The 18,392-nt window shown below is 40.0% G+C and overlaps 4 protein-coding genes and 1 non-coding gene across 9 annotated transcripts in view; 2 read left to right on the top strand and 3 right to left on the bottom strand.

Moving 5' to 3' along the window:
• LOC113048471 (B-cell receptor CD22-like) overlaps positions 1-18,392 on the bottom strand; it is a 1,131,192-nt gene that overhangs the window by 679,202 nt on the left and 433,598 nt on the right. The gene's annotated exons all lie outside the window — the stretch shown is intronic.
• Positions 247-1,755, top strand: LOC113048561 (probable 28S ribosomal protein S10, mitochondrial). Its single transcript, XM_026210439.1, has 7 exons — positions 247-379; positions 466-500; positions 634-673; positions 803-942; positions 1,016-1,124; positions 1,292-1,381; positions 1,560-1,755. The coding sequence occupies exons 1-7, from the start codon at positions 308-310 to the stop codon at positions 1,623-1,625; spliced, it is 552 nt and encodes a 183-aa protein (XP_026066224.1). The 5' UTR covers positions 247-307; the 3' UTR covers positions 1,626-1,755.
• Positions 3,179-3,857, top strand: LOC113048574 (dolichyl-diphosphooligosaccharide--protein glycosyltransferase subunit 4). Its single transcript, XM_026210454.1, has 3 exons — positions 3,179-3,315; positions 3,556-3,676; positions 3,768-3,857. The coding sequence occupies exon 2, from the start codon at positions 3,560-3,562 to the stop codon at positions 3,671-3,673; it is 114 nt and encodes a 37-aa protein (XP_026066239.1). The 5' UTR covers positions 3,179-3,315; positions 3,556-3,559; the 3' UTR covers positions 3,674-3,676; positions 3,768-3,857.
• LOC113048470 (cytosolic carboxypeptidase-like protein 5) lies at positions 4,346-15,143 on the bottom strand. Of its 3 annotated transcripts, none has more exons than XM_026210291.1 (16): positions 15,062-15,143; positions 13,767-13,991; positions 13,481-13,652; positions 13,231-13,391; positions 12,580-12,757; positions 12,296-12,474; positions 11,294-11,795; positions 10,756-10,925; positions 10,346-10,672; positions 9,960-10,138; positions 7,639-7,806; positions 5,415-5,530; positions 5,294-5,343; positions 5,126-5,229; positions 4,617-4,707; positions 4,346-4,496 (listed from the first exon to the last, which is right to left on the bottom strand). In XM_026210291.1, the coding sequence occupies exons 2-16, from the start codon at positions 13,943-13,945 to the stop codon at positions 4,481-4,483; spliced, it is 2,592 nt and encodes an 863-aa protein (XP_026066076.1). In that variant the 5' UTR covers positions 13,946-13,991; positions 15,062-15,143; the 3' UTR covers positions 4,346-4,480. The 3 variants fall into 3 exon arrangements, with proteins under 3 accessions (XP_026066076.1, XP_026066074.1, XP_026066075.1); XM_026210289.1 differs by lacking the exon at positions 15,062-15,143 and adding an exon at positions 14,866-15,050; XM_026210290.1 differs by lacking the exon at positions 15,062-15,143 and adding an exon at positions 14,866-15,050 and having other exon boundaries at positions 9,960-10,135.
• On the bottom strand, positions 16,455-16,543 carry trnay-gua (transfer RNA tyrosine (anticodon GUA)). The gene is given in 2 exon segments: positions 16,455-16,490; positions 16,507-16,543. It is a non-coding gene; the product is annotated as a tRNA-Tyr (tRNA).

Here is an 18,392-nt window from a genome sequence, read left to right as displayed (position 1 = left end):
CCTTTTTATCTAATAACTATGACTATTTTATGTCAGTTTGTTACTATGTAATGGGATGTAATGGGGTCTTCTTTTTTTTCTTTTTATTGTGGCGCAAACTGGGAGAGAATACACAGCTATCTTTTTGTAACTACTGTTAATACCGCGTGATAAATGAGCAGATAGCAGAGGAGTTTTCCACGCATTGTTTTGTTTTAAGACAGAACTGCTGTGAAAGCGGCTAAATTAAATCTTTGCAGTTCCATTCACTGCCAGTGGGGGCGTTTCCCTAGTCTCTCCTCTGACGTCGCTTCCGCTACTGGGAAACATGGCGGCCTGCGTGTCGAGCATAAGGAGCGTTCGCGTTCTGTCAAAGATCATCCACGGACACTTCCTTCCGGTACCGCAGCCCCTTTCACAAGTTTTATCCGTTACTACATCAACCGAGCGTGTGTTAAACGTTCTCTGTTATGTATTGTGTTGCAGGCTGCTGCAGTCCAGCATCAAGCGAGTAGTTCACGGTCAGTGCCTCTCTCTCTCTCTCATGCACACACACACACACACTCTCAAACACTCACACAGACACACGCTCCTCGGGGAGACGTTGCAGTATTGGTCCTGTGTGTGTGACAGATGATATATGAATGTGTGCAGGTGGCTTCACGGAACTCGGGGCTCGGCGCTGTCTCCTGCGGTGAGTGTGTGTGTGAGTGTGTGTGTGTGTGTGTGTGTGTGTGTGTGTGTGTGTGTGTGTGTGTGTGTGTGTTGTGAAGCGGCTGTGTGTGGAATCACTGTAATTACAGGCTCTGAGTGTGTGTGTCAGGTGTCGCTCACTGAGGAGCCGGACACACTCTATCAGGAGCTGTCGGTGCGGGTCAAAGGTCACGACAGGGCAGTGCTGGACAGCTATGAGTTCTTCGCGACACTGGCGGCTCGTGAGCTCGGCCTGACCCTGGATCGAGCGTGAGTGTACACGAACACGAGCACGAGCAGACGCTCGGATGAAGGTGATGAAGGGCTGTGTTGTGCTTCACAGGTTCGAGCCGCGCAAACACACAGAGAAACTGACGCTGCTGAAGTCTGTCCACATCTTCAAGAAGCACCGCGTGCAGTACGAGAGCAGGACACATCAGCGGTGCATCCAGGTACAGAAAACACCCTATATACATTCACTCTCTCTCTCTCTATTATATATATATATATATATATATATATATATATATATATATATATTCTTTTTTTTATATCTTGTGTGTGTATAAATATAATGCCGTATGTGTAAGGAAGTCATCACAGAACTGGTTAATTTCAGATGTCCAGAGTGACCGGGTCGACTGCACGGGTTTATCTGGAGTATATTCAGCGTAATCTGCCGGAGGGCGTTGCTATGGAGGTCACCAAGGTAACGGCAAAACAATCAATCAGCTGCTTAACAAACACAGAGCTTCCTTCAGTAACACAGTAACAGTAACACACAGTGACAGCAACAGTGTAACACAGTAACTCACAGTGACACACAGTAAGAGTGACACACAGTAAGAGTGACACACAGTAACTCACAATGCTTGTCTCTTCAACAGACTTCTGTGGAGAAGATCCCAGAACACATTCAGAAGCCGCTGTGGACCGACTGCACACTGGAGTGACCACACTTCTGTCCACTGAGAACAGACACGCATCCTAACTGTGATTGTCAAAGTGTGTGTACATGTAAACCTTTCAGCAAATACACTGATCTTTTTTACATTATAAATGAAAACGACATCAGCCCTTCTCTTTGAACTAGTATTTATTATTTCATAAATATTTCAGCTGTTAAAATGATTACGCCCGTCATTATACTCTGAACGTGCCTCAGATTGTATATCCTGAACACCCTTTAATGTCCTTCAGAATTAAATGCATCAAAAAATAATAGAAATTCCTACAATAAAAAATACAGTAAATAAGAGTTTCTTTAAACACTGCTGAGGGAGTCTGTGTGCTCGCAGGACACTTATTACAACACATAAAATAAACAGCTTGTACATATAATGAACTATACACTTCTGAATGCAATAATTATGCCTCGTGTGACACATTACAATGCAAAAGGGATGATTGTAACCAGTTATAATACTTATCTATTCAGTGTATCACTTAGAAAATACAATGCATTAAATCACACTTCAACAAACAATTTCTGATGCAAGGTATCTGCAAATATTATAAAGTATGTAAAATATGTAATGCATTATTATCAGGAATGTTATAGTCAACTACAAATAAAATAAAAAATATATATTTACTTGAAATAAAATAAACATTAGACGAAAATAAAAATAAAGGAAGAGGACTGCTTCAGGCTCTCATGAGTCTCTCAGCAATATTTCTATCAATAGCTAGCGTAAAAGAATGTGTGAGTCTGATACCAGTGATATTATAGCATTTTAAAATAATGGGTTTCTGTTTTAATAAGTGATGGACGACAGGGGGTTTGTGTCACCTGACTTCCTCCAGAAACACACACTGCTGCTCACACCTGCTTTACATCTTCTGCTGAGAGACAAACACAACAGAAAGTGAGGTCACAAAACTACATTCAATATGAGATACAAACATAATCACTGTTTATTTAAAAATACGAAGAGAAAGGATCGGCAGATCGTAATCGCACAATGACGTCACATATATATGCAATTATATTAAAGCATAGTGTGGATGTTTGACACCTTTAAATCTTATAAAGTGGATAAACTTGTCTTCATCAGCTCACCTTATTTTTTTTACATAAACACTGTGAAACACATTAATTTCTCTCCTTCATTCAAGCGTCAGATCAGCAGCGCGTGGCGGTTCAGTCCGAGTCGCACTGTCGATTCAGTCCGGTGTGATGAATCGGTTCGAAAGAATGATTCATTTGTGAACCGGATGTCACTCCGAGTTCGATTTTGAATAAATGCTGTCCTTTTTAACTTTTTATTCATCAAAGAATAAACTGTAAAAGTATTACAGGTTCTAAATAAATAGAAAGCATCAAACTGTTTCCTAACACTTATAATAAGTAAGAATATTATTATGATTTCTGTAATACACTGAAGACTGGAGGAATGATGCTGAATCACAGAAATGAATAACACTTTAAATAATAGTAAAATACACACCCATTATTTTAAACATAAAGTAAGATTAATAACTGTAAAAACAAAATAAATATGAGTGGTCCGCGAGTTGTTCCGGATGTGACGTGTTCAGAGACCCGTATGAACGTGACGTGTCTCAATCCCGGAAATCAGCAGCGCAGGAGCTTCTCGATCCGCGACGGATTCCTCAAACATCACATAAACAACAATAAACGTGAGTTCTTCAACAAATCAAACTATCTGTGTCTGTGAACGCATCAGGTCTCGTGTCGTTATTTCATTCATCTGAAGCGCAGTGTCAGGACGCAGTACTGTAGAGTTAGATTCGAACACGACACTCTTCTGAGTCACACTGCTGCTGTGTTGCTAGGGTATATATAGAGTCTATTGTGTTTAGAGTTTACATGTCCTCAGTGCGAGTGTTTGTGAGCTGCTCTGTCGTCATTTCCTGCAGTGAGATGGTGACTGATGTGCAGCTGGCCATCTTCGCCAACATGCTGGGGGTCTCTCTGTTCCTGCTGGTGGTCCTCTATCATTATGTAGCTGTGAACAACCCCAAGAGACTGGAGTGAGAGGTACAAACACACACACACACACACACACACACACACACACACACACACTCTTGTCTCAGGAGTCAGGTCTGATCTGCTGTTTCTCTTCCAGATGCTGAAGTCCTCGTTCACCGGGAGGATCCGGACGCCTCCACACTTGCGTTTTACATGAAACTGATGGGAATAAAGCTGTCAAGTGTGAGAGACTGTGTGTGTGTTAATTAATCACAAGTCTGCGTTTCTTCCAGGAATACACATGTACATTTATTGCTTTTTACATGAACAGAGGATTCAGACTCGTTAGTCACCACAAACCTGTTCAGAATTAACCTCTTCAAGTTAGGAAAGCCACTGGAGCCACAGGTTTGCGAGGGTTTGTTTGGTCTGTAGTGTAGCTGTATGATGCTCATGACGAGTCTGTAGACGGTAAACTCCACGCCGCTCTGCTCTTGTGCTGATGAACACCGAGGCTTCACTCAGACCAGCTCAGACAAACATGAAGATTCGCTGAAAATATCCTCCCTCAGTTCATCTGAGATCAGGAGGAGTGTGCGTCTTCATCAGGTTTGGAGAAATGTCTCATGCTGTGGATTATTGTGATGTTTTCATCAGCTGTTTGGACTCTCATTCTGACGGCACCCATTCACTGCAGAGCATCCATTGATGAGACACTGATGCAGTGCTACATTTCTCCAAACCTGATGAAGACACAAACTCAACCTGATCTCAGATGAACTGAGGGGAGGATATTTTGGCTGAACTGTTCCTCTAACACGAGTGTGTGTGTGTGTGTGTGTGTGTGCAGGTGAACAGATCCAGAGTTCCTCAGGTCTGCAGAGATCTGTTGAGATGAAAATCTTTAAGCATTAGAGCACTTGCAATAAATCTGCTGCATTCAACAGCACTGCACCCCCATCCTCCTCACACGTACAGAGTGTGTGTGTGTGTGTGTGTGTGTTACCTGTGTGTGTGTGAGTCTCCAGAGCTCTGACCGCTACAGGACGAGGTCTTCAGACACACAGAAGAACCTTTCGTGTCTTTCCCAGACACTCCTGGAAATAGCAGAAGAGGACACAATAATCAGGATCAGTGTGAACACAACCGCAGGTTTAACCCTGTGAAGCCTGACATTTGAAACCTCTTAACTTAATCGAATCATTACACAAAATATGAAAGAAAATCTGAAGTTTTTTGCTTTGCTCCATCAGACTTTTCTGGCTCATATAGTCTGATCTAGTGAGAATATAGAGGAAAGAACAGCTCAATCTGCTGCAGATGCTGATATTTCTATGATGAGATTCTGCTGCTTGTAAATCAGTGAGATCTTTCTAACAGTAGAAATCAGATACTGACACACAATGATCTGAATATCACTCTCTATCTCCAGTAATGAGATGAGATGTAAAGGATCTGCACATATAACACAGTGACAGAGAGCTGAAGAAGTAAAGGCTCCTGGGCGACTCTGACCTGCCAGGTGTTTCTTGATGCCGGGTGTGATGAGCTTCCACACTCTGAGGCTGGGCGTCTGGGACCCGACCGGGATACGGCTGGGCCGAGGCTGCAGCTCACATCTGAGAGAGATCACAGACTCAGAACCCGTCTCTGTCCTTCATCACACCTGTGTCTGACGCTCACCTGCTGTACTCCACAGATGCCAGGATGTCCAGAGACTCCCGCAGCGGCTCCTGAAAAACAGGCCGAGTGCTGTTCACATCCACCAGGCGTCTGATCATGTGTTTCTGAGCTGATTCTCTACCTGTGACAGCAGCGCCTTCCTCTGCTGGGGGGGCGGGGAGGGGGCGGGGCCTCTGAAGGGCTTGCCCCGCCCACCACACATCTGTCCGGCAGGGTGGAACTCAGGGCTGCTGTTGCCTAAGCAACAAGACAGACAGTTATAAACAAGTTCCATAGTAACCGTGGCAACAGTGGAAGGAGCCCCTTCATTAATATATGTGACAGGATGTGATGTCACAGAGTGGCATTGTAAAGAAAGGTCAAAGGTCACAGAAGCAGTTCAAACAGGATGTTTATTAGAGAAAAGTCAGTTCGTATGCGTCTATTATGTTTCACAAGATACATTTATTAACGAGCACAGCATCATGTGGTTTACAGGAGACACGTGATTGGCTGCCGACTCTTACACATCCAGAGACAGACGGGACGAGAAAAGCACCAGATTACAGCTTCAGCACAAACACACAGTGAAATAGTGCAGAGGAAGAACACGACACAAGCGTCAGATCAGGCCATCTTCACACACAGCTCTGTCTGGACGTGTGCTTCACATCTGGAGGTCTGACATTAGCTGAACGAGTTCTGAGACTAAAGCAGCAAAGAACCTCTCACACACACACCAGAACGAGCGGATCTCACACACACGTCATATTTCACCCCAAACATAAAGAAACACAGAAGAAATTATATTTGTTTAAAAAAAGTGAAGTCTATTCTTAGGTCCATTAAATATACCTTTTACTTTTTAGCAAAAAAAATAAATAAATAAAAAATAATAATATTCTGTTTTTTTTATATTTTTATTAAAAACAGCATCTTTAACATTTCAAATTTATTAAGACAAATAATTCCATAATACTGCACAATTAAATACAATATATAATTATTTAGCATTTCAGAAGAAAAAAAACACAGGTTTGAGAGGAAAAGGTGTTTACTGTCATGATAATAATGTCCAAAATCTTCAATGGACCTAAACATGTCAAATATATATATTTAGATGTTATATTAGATCTAATCTCTAATTGGTTTTCTTTTGATTTTGATGTGAAATATGATTGAGAGCCACAAACACAGCGAACTCAGAATAAAGGCTTTCAGATGAAGACAGTGCTCACAAACACAACCACATCAAGCTGTGAGAGAGTAGAAAACACACACACACACACACACACACACACACACACACACACACACACACACACACACTGATGCTGCTGCAGACCTACAACACATTACTCACTGCTTCATCCTCATGATATACATTCACTCTCAACACAAGAAGCTATAAAGGTGCCGCGGCCTTCAGCAGGTCTGAAACATGTCGTCTGATTCTTACTAGTGTCTGATTTCTGCAGCTTTCTCAAGAACATGATCACATTTCAACCCAAAAGCAGAATGTTTGGTGACATTTTCATGGCAATCTTCTCATTACTGTACTTCAAAGACACACGATTCTCATTACTCAGAAGTAAACATTTGGTTGCACTGCAGCAATTAAAATCAGAGGTAAATGTGTGTAATGGTCTTTATAATGCATAAAAATAAAAATAAATAGAAAAAAAGATTATAGAATGCTTGACTCTCTAAAATAACAGAACTAGTAATGAAAGTTTTTAGTAATGAAAACTAGAAATGCGTTTGCCATGGAAATAATGCTATAAAAAAAAAAACAGTTTTCATTTTCTTTATGCAAATTTTTTGTAGGAATTCAACCATTCAATAGTTATTGTTTATCGTGAAAATAATGCCATAAAATAAAATGCATGCTAAAGAAGAAAACAAAAATGCTACATTGTTATTATTTTGGGCTGAAATGTGCTGTATTTTCTTGAGATTAACTCATAATCGTGTGCAGTTTGAGCTCATATTCAATGAAAATAGAATCGAAGGCCTCATTAACACTAGATTTAATCATAATAAATAAAATCTTTCTTATTAAATGAACATCTCTAATAATCTTTTCAGGTGCTACATGGGAAAGAACATCAAAGGATGTAAAATCCAACATAAAAAATAAGAATAAAAAGAAAACTTCAGTCCACACACACACACACACACACACACACACACACACACACACACAGGCAGTGAGGGGGGTCACTGCGGCGCGGGCCCCGGGGCCGTCCTGCTGTCGCTGAGGTAGGCCTGCAGGGGGGGCAGTTTGGAGAGCAGGCTGGGGCGGGGCATGGCCTGCAGGGAGGGCAGGATCTGAGCCAGGCTGGGCGGCTGGAGCGAGTACAGACCTGCCATACTGATGGAGCAGGGGCCCGGGGCCCCCGAGGACGAGGAGGACGGGGAGGAAGACGAGGAGGAGGAGGGCGAGGGGGGGGGACGTGTGGGGGCCGGCTGCTGCCGCAGGGAGAGCCGCTGGTGCTGATGATGTGGACGCCTCTTCTCCTGCGCCTTAGACTCTACAAAACACAGAGAGGCATCAGACACAGACCACAGCAAACACACAAACACACAGCTAAGCAGCTACGCTAACATATGAGGCTCGCTGCTGCCACACAATTAAAATATTACAACAGGTGATTACAACTATTTACTGCACAAGTCAGACTTCATCTCTATGTCTTATAATTCAGATTAACTCTCATAATTCAGTTTATCTCATAATCAAGAGTTTATATCTCATAATCAAGTTTAAATCTCAATTCAGTTTATATATCATAATCCAGAGTTTATCTCTCTCAATTCAGTTTATATATCATAATTCAGTTTATATCTCTCAATTCAGTTTATATCTCATAATTCAGTTTATATCTCTCAATTCAGTTTATATCTCTCAATTCAGTTTATATCTCATAATTCAGTTTATATCTCTCAATTCAGTTTCTATCTCATAATCCAGAGTTTATATCTCAAAATTCAGTTTATATCTCTCAATTAAGTTTATATCTCATAATTCAGTTTCTCTCTCTCAATTCAGTTTATATCTTTCAATTCAGTTTATATCTCTCAATTCAGTTTATATCTCTCAATTCAGTTTATATCTCATAATTCAGTTTATATCTCTCAATTCAGTTTATATCTCTCAATCCAGTTTCTATATCATAATTCAGTTTATATCTCTCAATTCAGTTTATATCTCTCAATTCAGTTTATATCTCATAATTCAGTTTATATCTCTCAATTCAGTTTCTATCTCATAATCCAGAGTTTATATCTCAAAATTCAGTTTATATCTCTCAATTAAGTTTATATCTCATAATTCAGTTTCTCTCTCTCAATTCAGTTTATATCTTTCAATTCAGTTTATATCTCTCAATTCAGTTTATATCTCTCAATTCAGTTTATATCTCTCAATTCAGTTTCTATCTCTCAATTCAGTTTCTATCTCATAATTCAGTTTATATCTCTCAATTAAGTTTATATCTCATAATTCAGTTTATATCTCTCAATTAAGTTTATATCTCATAATCCAGAGTTTATATCTCATAATTCAGTTTATATATCATAATTCAGTTTATATCTCTCAATTCAGTTTATATCTCATAATCCAGAGTTTATATCTCATAATTCAGTTTATATCTCATAATTCAGTTTATATCTCATAATCCAGAGTTTATATCTCATAATTCAGTTTATATCTCATAATCCAGAGTTTATATCTCATAATTCAGTTTATATCTCTCAATTAAGTTTATATCTCATAATCCAGAGTTTACATCTCATAATTCAGTTTATATCTCTCAATTCAGTTTATATATCATAATTCAGTTTATATTTCATAATCCAGAGTTTATATTTCATAATCCAGAGTTGATATCTCATAATTCAGTTTATATCTCTCAATTCAGTTTATATCTCATAATCCAGAGTTTATGTCTCTCAATTCAGTTTATATCTCTCAATTCAGTTTATATATCATAATTCAGTTTATATCTCTCAATTCAGTTTATATCTCTCAATTCAGTTTATATCTCATAATCCAGAGTTTATATCTCATAATTCAGTTTATATATCATAATTCAGTTTATATCTCTCAATTAAGTTTATATCTCATAATCCAGAGTTTATATCTCATAATTCAGTTTATATATCATAATTCAGTTTATATCTCTCAATTCAGTTTATATCTCATAATCCAGAGTTTATATCTCTCAATTCAGTTTATATATCATAATTCAGTTTATATTTCATAATCCAGAGTTGATATCTCATAATTCAGTCTATATCTCATTAATCAGAGTTTAGTTCTCATAATTCAGTTTATATCTGTCAATTAAGTTTATATTTCTCAATTTCAGAGTTTATATCATAATATTAATATCATTATCTTATAATTCAGTTCATATCTCAAAATCTTATAAAGACATAAAACAATGACAGTATATAAATAAAAGCAGGTTTGGGAAACGCTGCACTAAACACAGATTGAGTTCCTCCAGCACCAGCTTGTGCTGTTCTTCATAATAAACAGACACACAGGGTTTAAAGAGAGTTTCCCGCTTTGTAATTACAACTGTTTGGAGGTGTTCATGTGCATTCATCGTAAATATGATCAATCCGACATGATCTGAAAGCACCATATCCCACACACAGATAAGCGGTGTGCTCTGACCTCTGACGGGCCCCAGGCTCCGGTGTGAGGGCCGCTGTGATGCAGGGCCAGACGTGCTGCAGCCGAAGGTGAAGCTGGGAGAACTCTTGAGCTGAGGAGACGTCTGCCGGCTCCCGGGAACGCTGCTGTTACTGCGCGCCCGGATCAGGGAGTTCTCCGAGGCAGACATGCTCAGACTTCTGAGAAAACACACAGCACAGCGGGAAAAAGCTTCACATCAATACATCTGTTCATATGCCTGGTGTAAAATACGAATTTGCAAAGAGATAAAAAGAAAACTGAACAAAAGTTATTAATGAGTCAATAAACACAAAACTGAATGAGCTCAGCAAATAAATAAGTAAATGTAGAACACATGAGATGACTGATGGGTTAAGCGTTCTCACGCAGGTTTGGGCGGGCTGCTGGACTTGGTGGTGTTCCTGCGGTGGTTGGAGGCGAGGCCCTTGCTGTTCCTCACGTGTTTGAGGATGGAGGCGCGCAGGTTCATCAGACTGCTGTGTTCAGACAGAACCAGCCGTGGCCACGGGTTACACTCCTGCATGTCCAGTGCTGCGATGGCCACCGCGCGCCCCACCTGCTCGTACACCTGCGGCGTGTATTTGGGCGGGAAGCTGGGCGGCGGGGGGGGTGTGGCTCGGCCGTTATCGTGACAGGCGGGGGGGATGCTGTTCACCGAGCGGCCCGTGTTGTAGTTGCACTCCAGTGTGTAGCTGAAGACAGAAAGCACACAGGTTTGTTCACACACACACACACACACACACACACACACACACACCCGTCTCTGGGTCAGTACCTGTGGATCAGGCCGATGGCTTTGTGAATGGCCACTCGCCCGCTGCCCTCCTTCGACTGACCGTCACGTTTGTCTCGAGCGTACATGTTCTTCTCGGAGAAATTACAGCCCAGGAAATCAAAGTGAGCACAGTTTAACGAGATCAGCTTCGGATACAACATGTTCTCCACCTGCGGAAACAAGACAATGATCCATTTCAAATATCTGATTCTATTTAAAACACTTTAAAAGATCACATTTAATACTTTAACAATTAATGCATTTTTATGAGGCTAAAAAAAATTTAACAAATGACCAAAAAACACTGTTACTGTGTTTTACTCTATACACACACACACACACACACACACACACACACTCTGATACACACAAACACACACACACTCTGATACACCCACACACTCATTCACTCACTCACACACAAACACACACACACTCACTCACTCACACACACACTCTCTCTCTCTCTCTCTCACACACACACACACACACACACACACACACTCTCTCTCTCTCTCTCTCTCACACACACACACACCTGCTGACTCTCGTCCGGCAGGTTGTTGCCGTACATGAAGCATCCTCTCTTGGAGGCGTGTCCGTGCAGGTCTATATAATAGGCCACGCCGCTCTCCTGGGGCGGGATCTGCTCAGAGGGGGCGGGGTTTGTCACACCTGGTGCTTCGGCTCTGCTGGGCGTGGTTTCGTTCTCATCACAGGGCCCCGCCTCCCTCTCGACTCCGCCCTTCTCCCAGCTCTCCTCCAGCTGCATGGGGATCTCAGAGAGGTCAAGGGTCGGTCCGTCCCCTTGCTCTGCCTCATTGCGCAGGTTGAGACAGTGCTCTAGCTCGGTGGGCGTGGTCACAGGAGGGGTGGTGTTTGATTGGTTGGAGGATTTGAGGGCGGAGGGTGTGCTGTTGCCGAGGCGATTGTGTATGTGATGGTAGAGCAGCAGAGATTTGGCTCCATAGATGGACGGATGCAGATCTGGACTCGGGTTCAAATACTGTCTGTTCAGATTCACACCGCGCGAGTCCGTCCTGCACACACACACACACACACACACACACACACACACACTTGCATTTAGAACACTTAAAATAATTAATTACATTTAAAAGAAGCAAATATAAGTAAAAAAATTATTTTAAAATAATTTACATGTCAGTTCAAATAAATAATTTTATATAAAACATTTTAAATAACTAATTAAATATAAAACCCTTGAAACACTTAAAAAGGTTGATTAAATTTAAAATAGCTTAAAGTAATTCATTTTATAACATCTAACATATCTAATTAAATGTATATAATTAAAAATAATCAGTTAATTTTAAGACAAATAAAGTAACTGATTTAACAAAATAATTAAAATAATACAATTTAAAAAGTAAAATTACCGAATTAATTAAATCTAGTCGTTTAACAATTAATAAGTTATATGGTTTAAAAAATAAGGTTGAAATGGCAAGTTTGCGAAGAGATGGTCCTTAATGTTCAATAAACAGGAGACTGAGAGAGCTCCCAGGTGACCTCTGACCTGTAGTGACCCCTGACGACCCCGTCGGGGTTCAGCATGGGAATGAGTTTGAAGACGAACATCCTGCGGAGCGTCTGAGCGCGAGGATCGTCCGGACTCAAGATGAAGTTCAGGAAGCCGTTAAAAACAAAACTAGACGGCGTCTCACCGGGATGAACACGACTGCTGAGAAAAAACACCTGGACACACACACACACACACACACACACACGGGAGTCACGTGTGTGATCCGATCCACGTGGTGTAATCAGCAGCGGATCACGTCAGGAGTGAAGGTCCGTTACCCGTTTGCCGCTGAAGCCGTGAGCTCGAGGCGTGCCGAGGTCTGGGAAGAGTCTGTCCAGCCGCGGCTCCCTCTCGTCCAGCAGACCGTGACACGACGACACCGTGATCAGATCCACACGCTGACCGTCCAGAGAGTGACACAGCAGCTCACGGTGATAGTAGATGCTCTCCAGCGGACTGCAGACGCACAAACACACACAGACATTAATGTGGTTTATGTAAAAATATATAATGTGTGTGTGTGTGTGTGTGTGTGTGTATCATATCAGGACACAACTCTGTATAATGACATGGGTATGACACAGGTATTACAAGGAGAGGGAGACTTATGAGGACATAACCCATGTCCCCATTTTTCAAAACACTTATAAATCATACAGAATGAGTTTTTTTGAGAAAGTAAAAATGCACAAAGTTTCCTGTGAGGGTTAGGGTTAGGTGTAGGGTTGGTGAAGGGACATAGAATATACAGTTTGTACAGAATAAAAACCATTACACCTATGGGATGAACACACTTTACACTAAAACAAACATGTGTGTGCGTGTGTGTGTGTGTGTACCTGCAGGTGTGTGTGTGTGTGTGTGTGTGTGTATGTACCTGCAGGTGTGTGTGTGTGTGTGTGTACCTTCAGGTGTGTGTGTGTGTGTACCTGCAGGTGTGTGTGGCGCTCAGGAGCCGCTGGTCCAGCTGAAGCAGCATGTCCTGACACTCCGTGTAAGAGAAGGGATAACAGAAGGAGAAGTAGGTGGTGACGCCGCGCACCTCCAGCACACGATGAACGAACGACAGGACGAACTGACTGTCTGACATCTGCACACACACACACACACACACACACACACAGTTACTCACAGCTGGATCACAGCAGCACATTATTAAAGACGGCTCTGTGTCTGCACCTCAAACGTGGGTCTGTCGCGGACTCTCTCCCAGCGTGCTCGGACAGGAAGTGAGCGCACCAGTGGCGTCATGCCCTGAGAGTAAAGCTTGCTCTGTTTGTTCATGTTCATCATGTTGATCTTCAGCAGTTTGCCCGGCAACATCCCACGAACACTGAAGTAAAACCACGACCTGACAAAAAACATTGAAATAAACACCATTCAGATGTTAGCTTGGGGCTAGCTGTTAAAGAGACCTGACTGATTCTGAGTTTATTCTGACGGATGTCATGATTCATCTCTCTACCGGTTGCCGTTCTCGAACTCGGTGCTGGCGCAGTCTGGTTTGGTCCAGACGTTGAACTCGTGGTCGGGCTGCGTCTGCGCCGAAGCTTCGGGTTCGGATCGCTCCACTCGCTCCACACGCCCCAGATTCCCCGAGTCGAAGCTGGAGCTGAACACGATGCTCCCGAAGCGGAACTCCATGACGGGACGGACGCTCACGCAGCGCTGAGACGCTTCATCTCCACACCTGAGCATCACAGACAACACACACCGTCAGTGACCTCTGACCCCAACACCAGCGTTCAGATCCTGTGTCTGCTCTCCTGAAACCAATCCTGTGACGATCACACACATACACACACACTCTCTCTCTCTCTCTCTCTCACACACAAACACACACACAAACACACACACTCTCTCTCTCTCTCTCACACACACACACACACACACACAAACACACAAACACACACTCTCACATGACAACAGATGAGGTTTGACGTACTGTGAGTTCATCACATTTCACACACAAAACCTCCACCGGTGTAACATTTCTGTGGCATTACAGAATGCACACTTTATTTTTAGTTATTCTGTTGCACATTTTGCATTATTTGCTTATTTTCAGGTTTTAAATGTTAAAAACCACAAAATATGTTTATTGCACATCACATCATTTTTATTTTTAAATGATAAACTACATATTTATTACACATTTTTCATTATTTTTATTGTTTTAAATTTTCAATAAACACTTTATATTTATTTAAATGTCAAACATACGATATATTATTTTGCACATTTGCAGTATTGATTTTTTTAATACTGAATACACACTATATGTTTGTAAATGTTTCATTGAAAATGTTGCATTATTATTCAATTTTTAATTTTAAATAAACATGATTTTTTGCATTATTCTCATAAACACACACACACATATAGTTGTCGCTGGTTTGGGGCGATATGATCGTAGTAATACCGTGATGTAACGTAAGTAACGTAACGTCACTCGTCATGTCTGACTGTAGTTTTCATCTGAAACCATCCCTGTACCGTGGTACGCTTTTGTATGTGACATAACGTGATTGAGACATGTTATACAATCATTCTTGATCACTTACCAAATCATAAACACAGGACAGTCTCTGAGTTCCACTGTAGCTAGTGTTAGTTAGCATTCGCTAGCTTTACTGCAGCTATTTCTTGACAAAATCAGCATTGATGTCTGACAAAACACCTCTGAGGCGAGCAGCAAAGAGATCTTAACACAAATCAAAGCAAGCATGCGTTTGTCATCGCTGTGTTGAGAATAAATACCTGCGTTTATTCCTTCCTCGTCAGAGATCACTAGGCGACTCTTTAAACCCAAACAAAGCCTCATCAGCAGCGCGACTCACAGGAAAAGCGATCTGACCGCTGATTGGCTCGCGTGCACAGCGCAGCGGCAGCTGATTGGCTCGCCCAACAGCTCCGCGAGCAGTGATTGGTTGGTTTGATTCCAAGGACGTAGTAACAGGAAAACAGCTTGCAAACCATAATAAAACAATCTTAGATTGGTCTTGTTTCAATACTAGTCGAGTTTTTTTTTACGATTTTATCAATAATTATTGCTCATTTCCGTTTATAACACCCAAGCTCAAGATTCTATCTATAGCTTTTTTAATTTATAATGCATCGCAAGTTAGCGTTATGAAAATAGTTGAGGATGTGGGATGGGCCTGCTCTTTTCATATCATATTTTATATATATATGTGTGTGTGTGTGTGTGTTCGTTTGAATAAAACTTTTTACATTTGACGTATATTTTTTTTGATCAGATAAATTAAATCTGCTAAATCATATCAATCAAATCATATCCCACATACACAGAAAAACACATATTGAAGAAAGTTTTTATTAATTTTATTTAACATAAACACGTAGTATGCTTTTTTTGAAAATAATAAACACAAAATAAATATAAATCAACCACTGATCTAGTGAAATCAACATAATTTATAACAGCGCTTTGTGGGAGCGTCGCGTCACAGAGGGCAGAGCGTCGCGTCATTTAAAGGGGAAGCTCACGCGTCAAAGAGTAACAAAGGCGATGCATTCTGATTACTTTTATGTGACTGATGATCAAGCTTTTGAATGTAGTTTGGGGGGGAAAAAAAAAGTTTGACTGAAATAATAATGCAAAAACTGACACTTTAAATCAATGTTTCAAACAACTTAACAAAAACAGATAAAAGTCTTAAAATAGTCCTTGATGATAAATGCAATACAATTGATTTATGTGTTGATGACAATTTCTTAGCAACTGGGGATTGCACAAACGTGTTAATATAGGGCTATACAGACCTCTAGTGGATACATAATGGTATTACAGATGATAAATTCTGCAAAATGTATATCTTTAATAAATAATGAGTTCGGTTTTATACTATATTAGAAAGCGTTTCGCGAAATTTAGTCTTGGATGTCCAAACAGCTGGAAACTGCCCTGTATTCCACTATAAACACTGGTTGAGCTGGTTAATGTTGCGGTTGTCCAGGAAAGACATTACCATTAGAATCGTTTCCCAGTTAAACCAGTTCTTCTGGCTTGGTTTGTTCTGTAGAATGCATGTGTTCTTATCGTTATCTTAACCTTCTTTACTCGACTGAATCAAACTCCGCACATTTAACAAGTTGTGAATAATAATAAGGAAAAAAATAAAAAATTTCCTCCTTCGAGCCGGATTCGAACCAGCGACCTAAGGATTTCAGCGTATTCGCCTCTACAGTCCTCCGCTCTACCAACTGAGCTATCGAAGGGGACAGAAAACATGTTTCATAATATGAAACTTACAGTACGTTAGGGTTAGAATGAAAAATTCTTTTGACAAATACTAAGATTAAACATATTGTGCTCTTTCAACTGTGTCCATGTGATAAGGGCATGTGCCTAAAATAAATGTTATAAACTTAGTTCGCGGGGATTGGTTTGCCATTTAATAGAACGAGAAAAATAGAGATCGTAATGTGATTGGTTTTTAAAAGGTAGAAGACGGTACGTGAATTGGTTTTTAGAAAGGTAAAATTCGTAACGTGATTGGGTTTTAAAAGGTAGAATCGACATACTATTGGGTTATTTGATACAGACTTGTGGTTGTTAGGTGGGATTTATGGACTCGTATTTTTAGTTACAAACGTCTCCATGATGGATTTGTTTCTTACAAATACGTAGCTTGTGGATATATATAAGACTCAAAACCACAACCCTAGGGTTAGGAGTCAAACTCTATAACCACTAGGCCACGACTTCCCTAAAGAGCTAGATCTCTCCATCGGGGAATCGAACCCGGTCTTCCGCGTAAAGTGCTTAACACTACGGATACAATATATTTGTGTCACACGATTTCGTGGCGCTTTTCGCATCTTTCGTGGCGGGAATTCAAACAGTGGATACTCATCTGTCAATCATTCGCTCTGAAGAAGAGGAGACCACTGATCTATAATATATATAGATCAGTGAGGAGACGCCGTTTTTACGATCGGAGATTTCTTCACGAAATTGTTTTTGTTTGAACAACAAACGGCTGCCTACTTCGGCTGCTAGCTGCTTTATTTGAATATACTGTAATTTATTTCTCGCTGTATTTTCAGCATCATTAATTTTCCTCCAGTCTTCAGTGTCACATGATCTTTCAAAATCATTCTGATATGATGATTTACTGCTCAAGAAATATTTATTTATTATTAAAATAAATGCAGATCTTTGCTCTTTCTATTTAAAGAATCATTGGGGTCACAACTGTTTAAAACATTGATAATAAAATAATAATCAGAAATGTTTCTTGAGCAGTAATTAATCATATTATTCTGATTTCTGAAGATCATGTGACACATGTGAAAACTGGAGGAAGAATGATGCGAAAATACAGCGGAGCATCACAGAAATACATTACACTTTAAATATGTTCAAAATAGAAAGCAGTTATTTTAACTAGTAAAAATATTTCACAATATTATTGCTTTTAATGTATTTTGGATAAAATAAAGCAAAGCTTTTTTATTGATATTACATTTATTGATATCTTGCTCAGATATGTAAACACTGAATATAAATAACTGTTACTATTAACACACATAATTATTTAATGTAACGCATATACTTTTTTCTGTTCTCCACATCTTTATTTTTTATATTGTTGCTGTTTGTTTATAATCTATGATAATTTATGTATAATTATTTTTTTATGTATATTCCCTTACTATAAATAAAATGAAAAACTTAGTTATTGTGAGTTTTATTTATATTTCATATATATGGGTTTTCTGTACACAGTTATACAAATATAAAATTAATATCTCTTTAAAATAAAGGCTTGAAATATTACCAAAATGTTCTTTTTAATCATCACATTTTTTCTATATATTCCCTATTAATAATGTATATTTTATTAAGATTTAACATTTTGTACATCCAACAAAAAAACAATTATTACAAATATAATTTTATCCTTTTTCACAAAGTTCGTTTATTATATGTTTAATTGTACTTAAAGTGTATCTAGATGAAACAAGAATACAAACTCAATTTTATGGTATTTGTGGCTGAGACGGGATTCGAACCTCTAATCTGTGTAATTTATTCGTCCGCCTCCCTGGAATTTCCTTCATT

Source organism: Carassius auratus, chromosome 29 (assembly GCF_003368295.1).
Source record: "Carassius auratus strain Wakin chromosome 29, ASM336829v1, whole genome shotgun sequence".
NCBI classification, from domain to species: Eukaryota; Metazoa; Chordata; class Actinopteri; order Cypriniformes; family Cyprinidae; genus Carassius; species Carassius auratus.
Note: the sequence above shows the minus strand (reverse complement) of the source record. Positions and strands in the feature narration are given on the sequence as shown.

Coding starts and splice junctions, on each gene's coding strand:
- LOC113048561 (XM_026210439.1), top strand. CDS start 308: ATGGCGGCCTGCGTGTCGAGCATAAGGAGCGTTCGCGTTCTGTCAAAG. Junction 943..1,015: donor GGCCTGACCCTGGATCGAGC/GTGAGTGTACAC, acceptor TGTGCTTCACAG/GTTCGAGCCGCGCAAACACA. Junction 1,125..1,291: donor CACATCAGCGGTGCATCCAG/GTACAGAAAACA, acceptor GGTTAATTTCAG/ATGTCCAGAGTGACCGGGTC.
- LOC113048574 (XM_026210454.1), top strand. CDS start 3,560: ATGGTGACTGATGTGCAGCTGGCCATCTTCGCCAACATGCTGGGGGTC.
- LOC113048470 (XM_026210289.1), bottom strand. Junction 13,392..13,480: donor GCGACAGACCCACGTTTGAG/GTGCAGACACAG, acceptor GTGTGTGTGCAG/ATGTCAGACAGTCAGTTCGT. Junction 12,475..12,579: donor ACGGCTTCAGCGGCAAACGG/GTAACGGACCTT, acceptor GTGTGTGTCCAG/GTGTTTTTTCTCAGCAGTCG.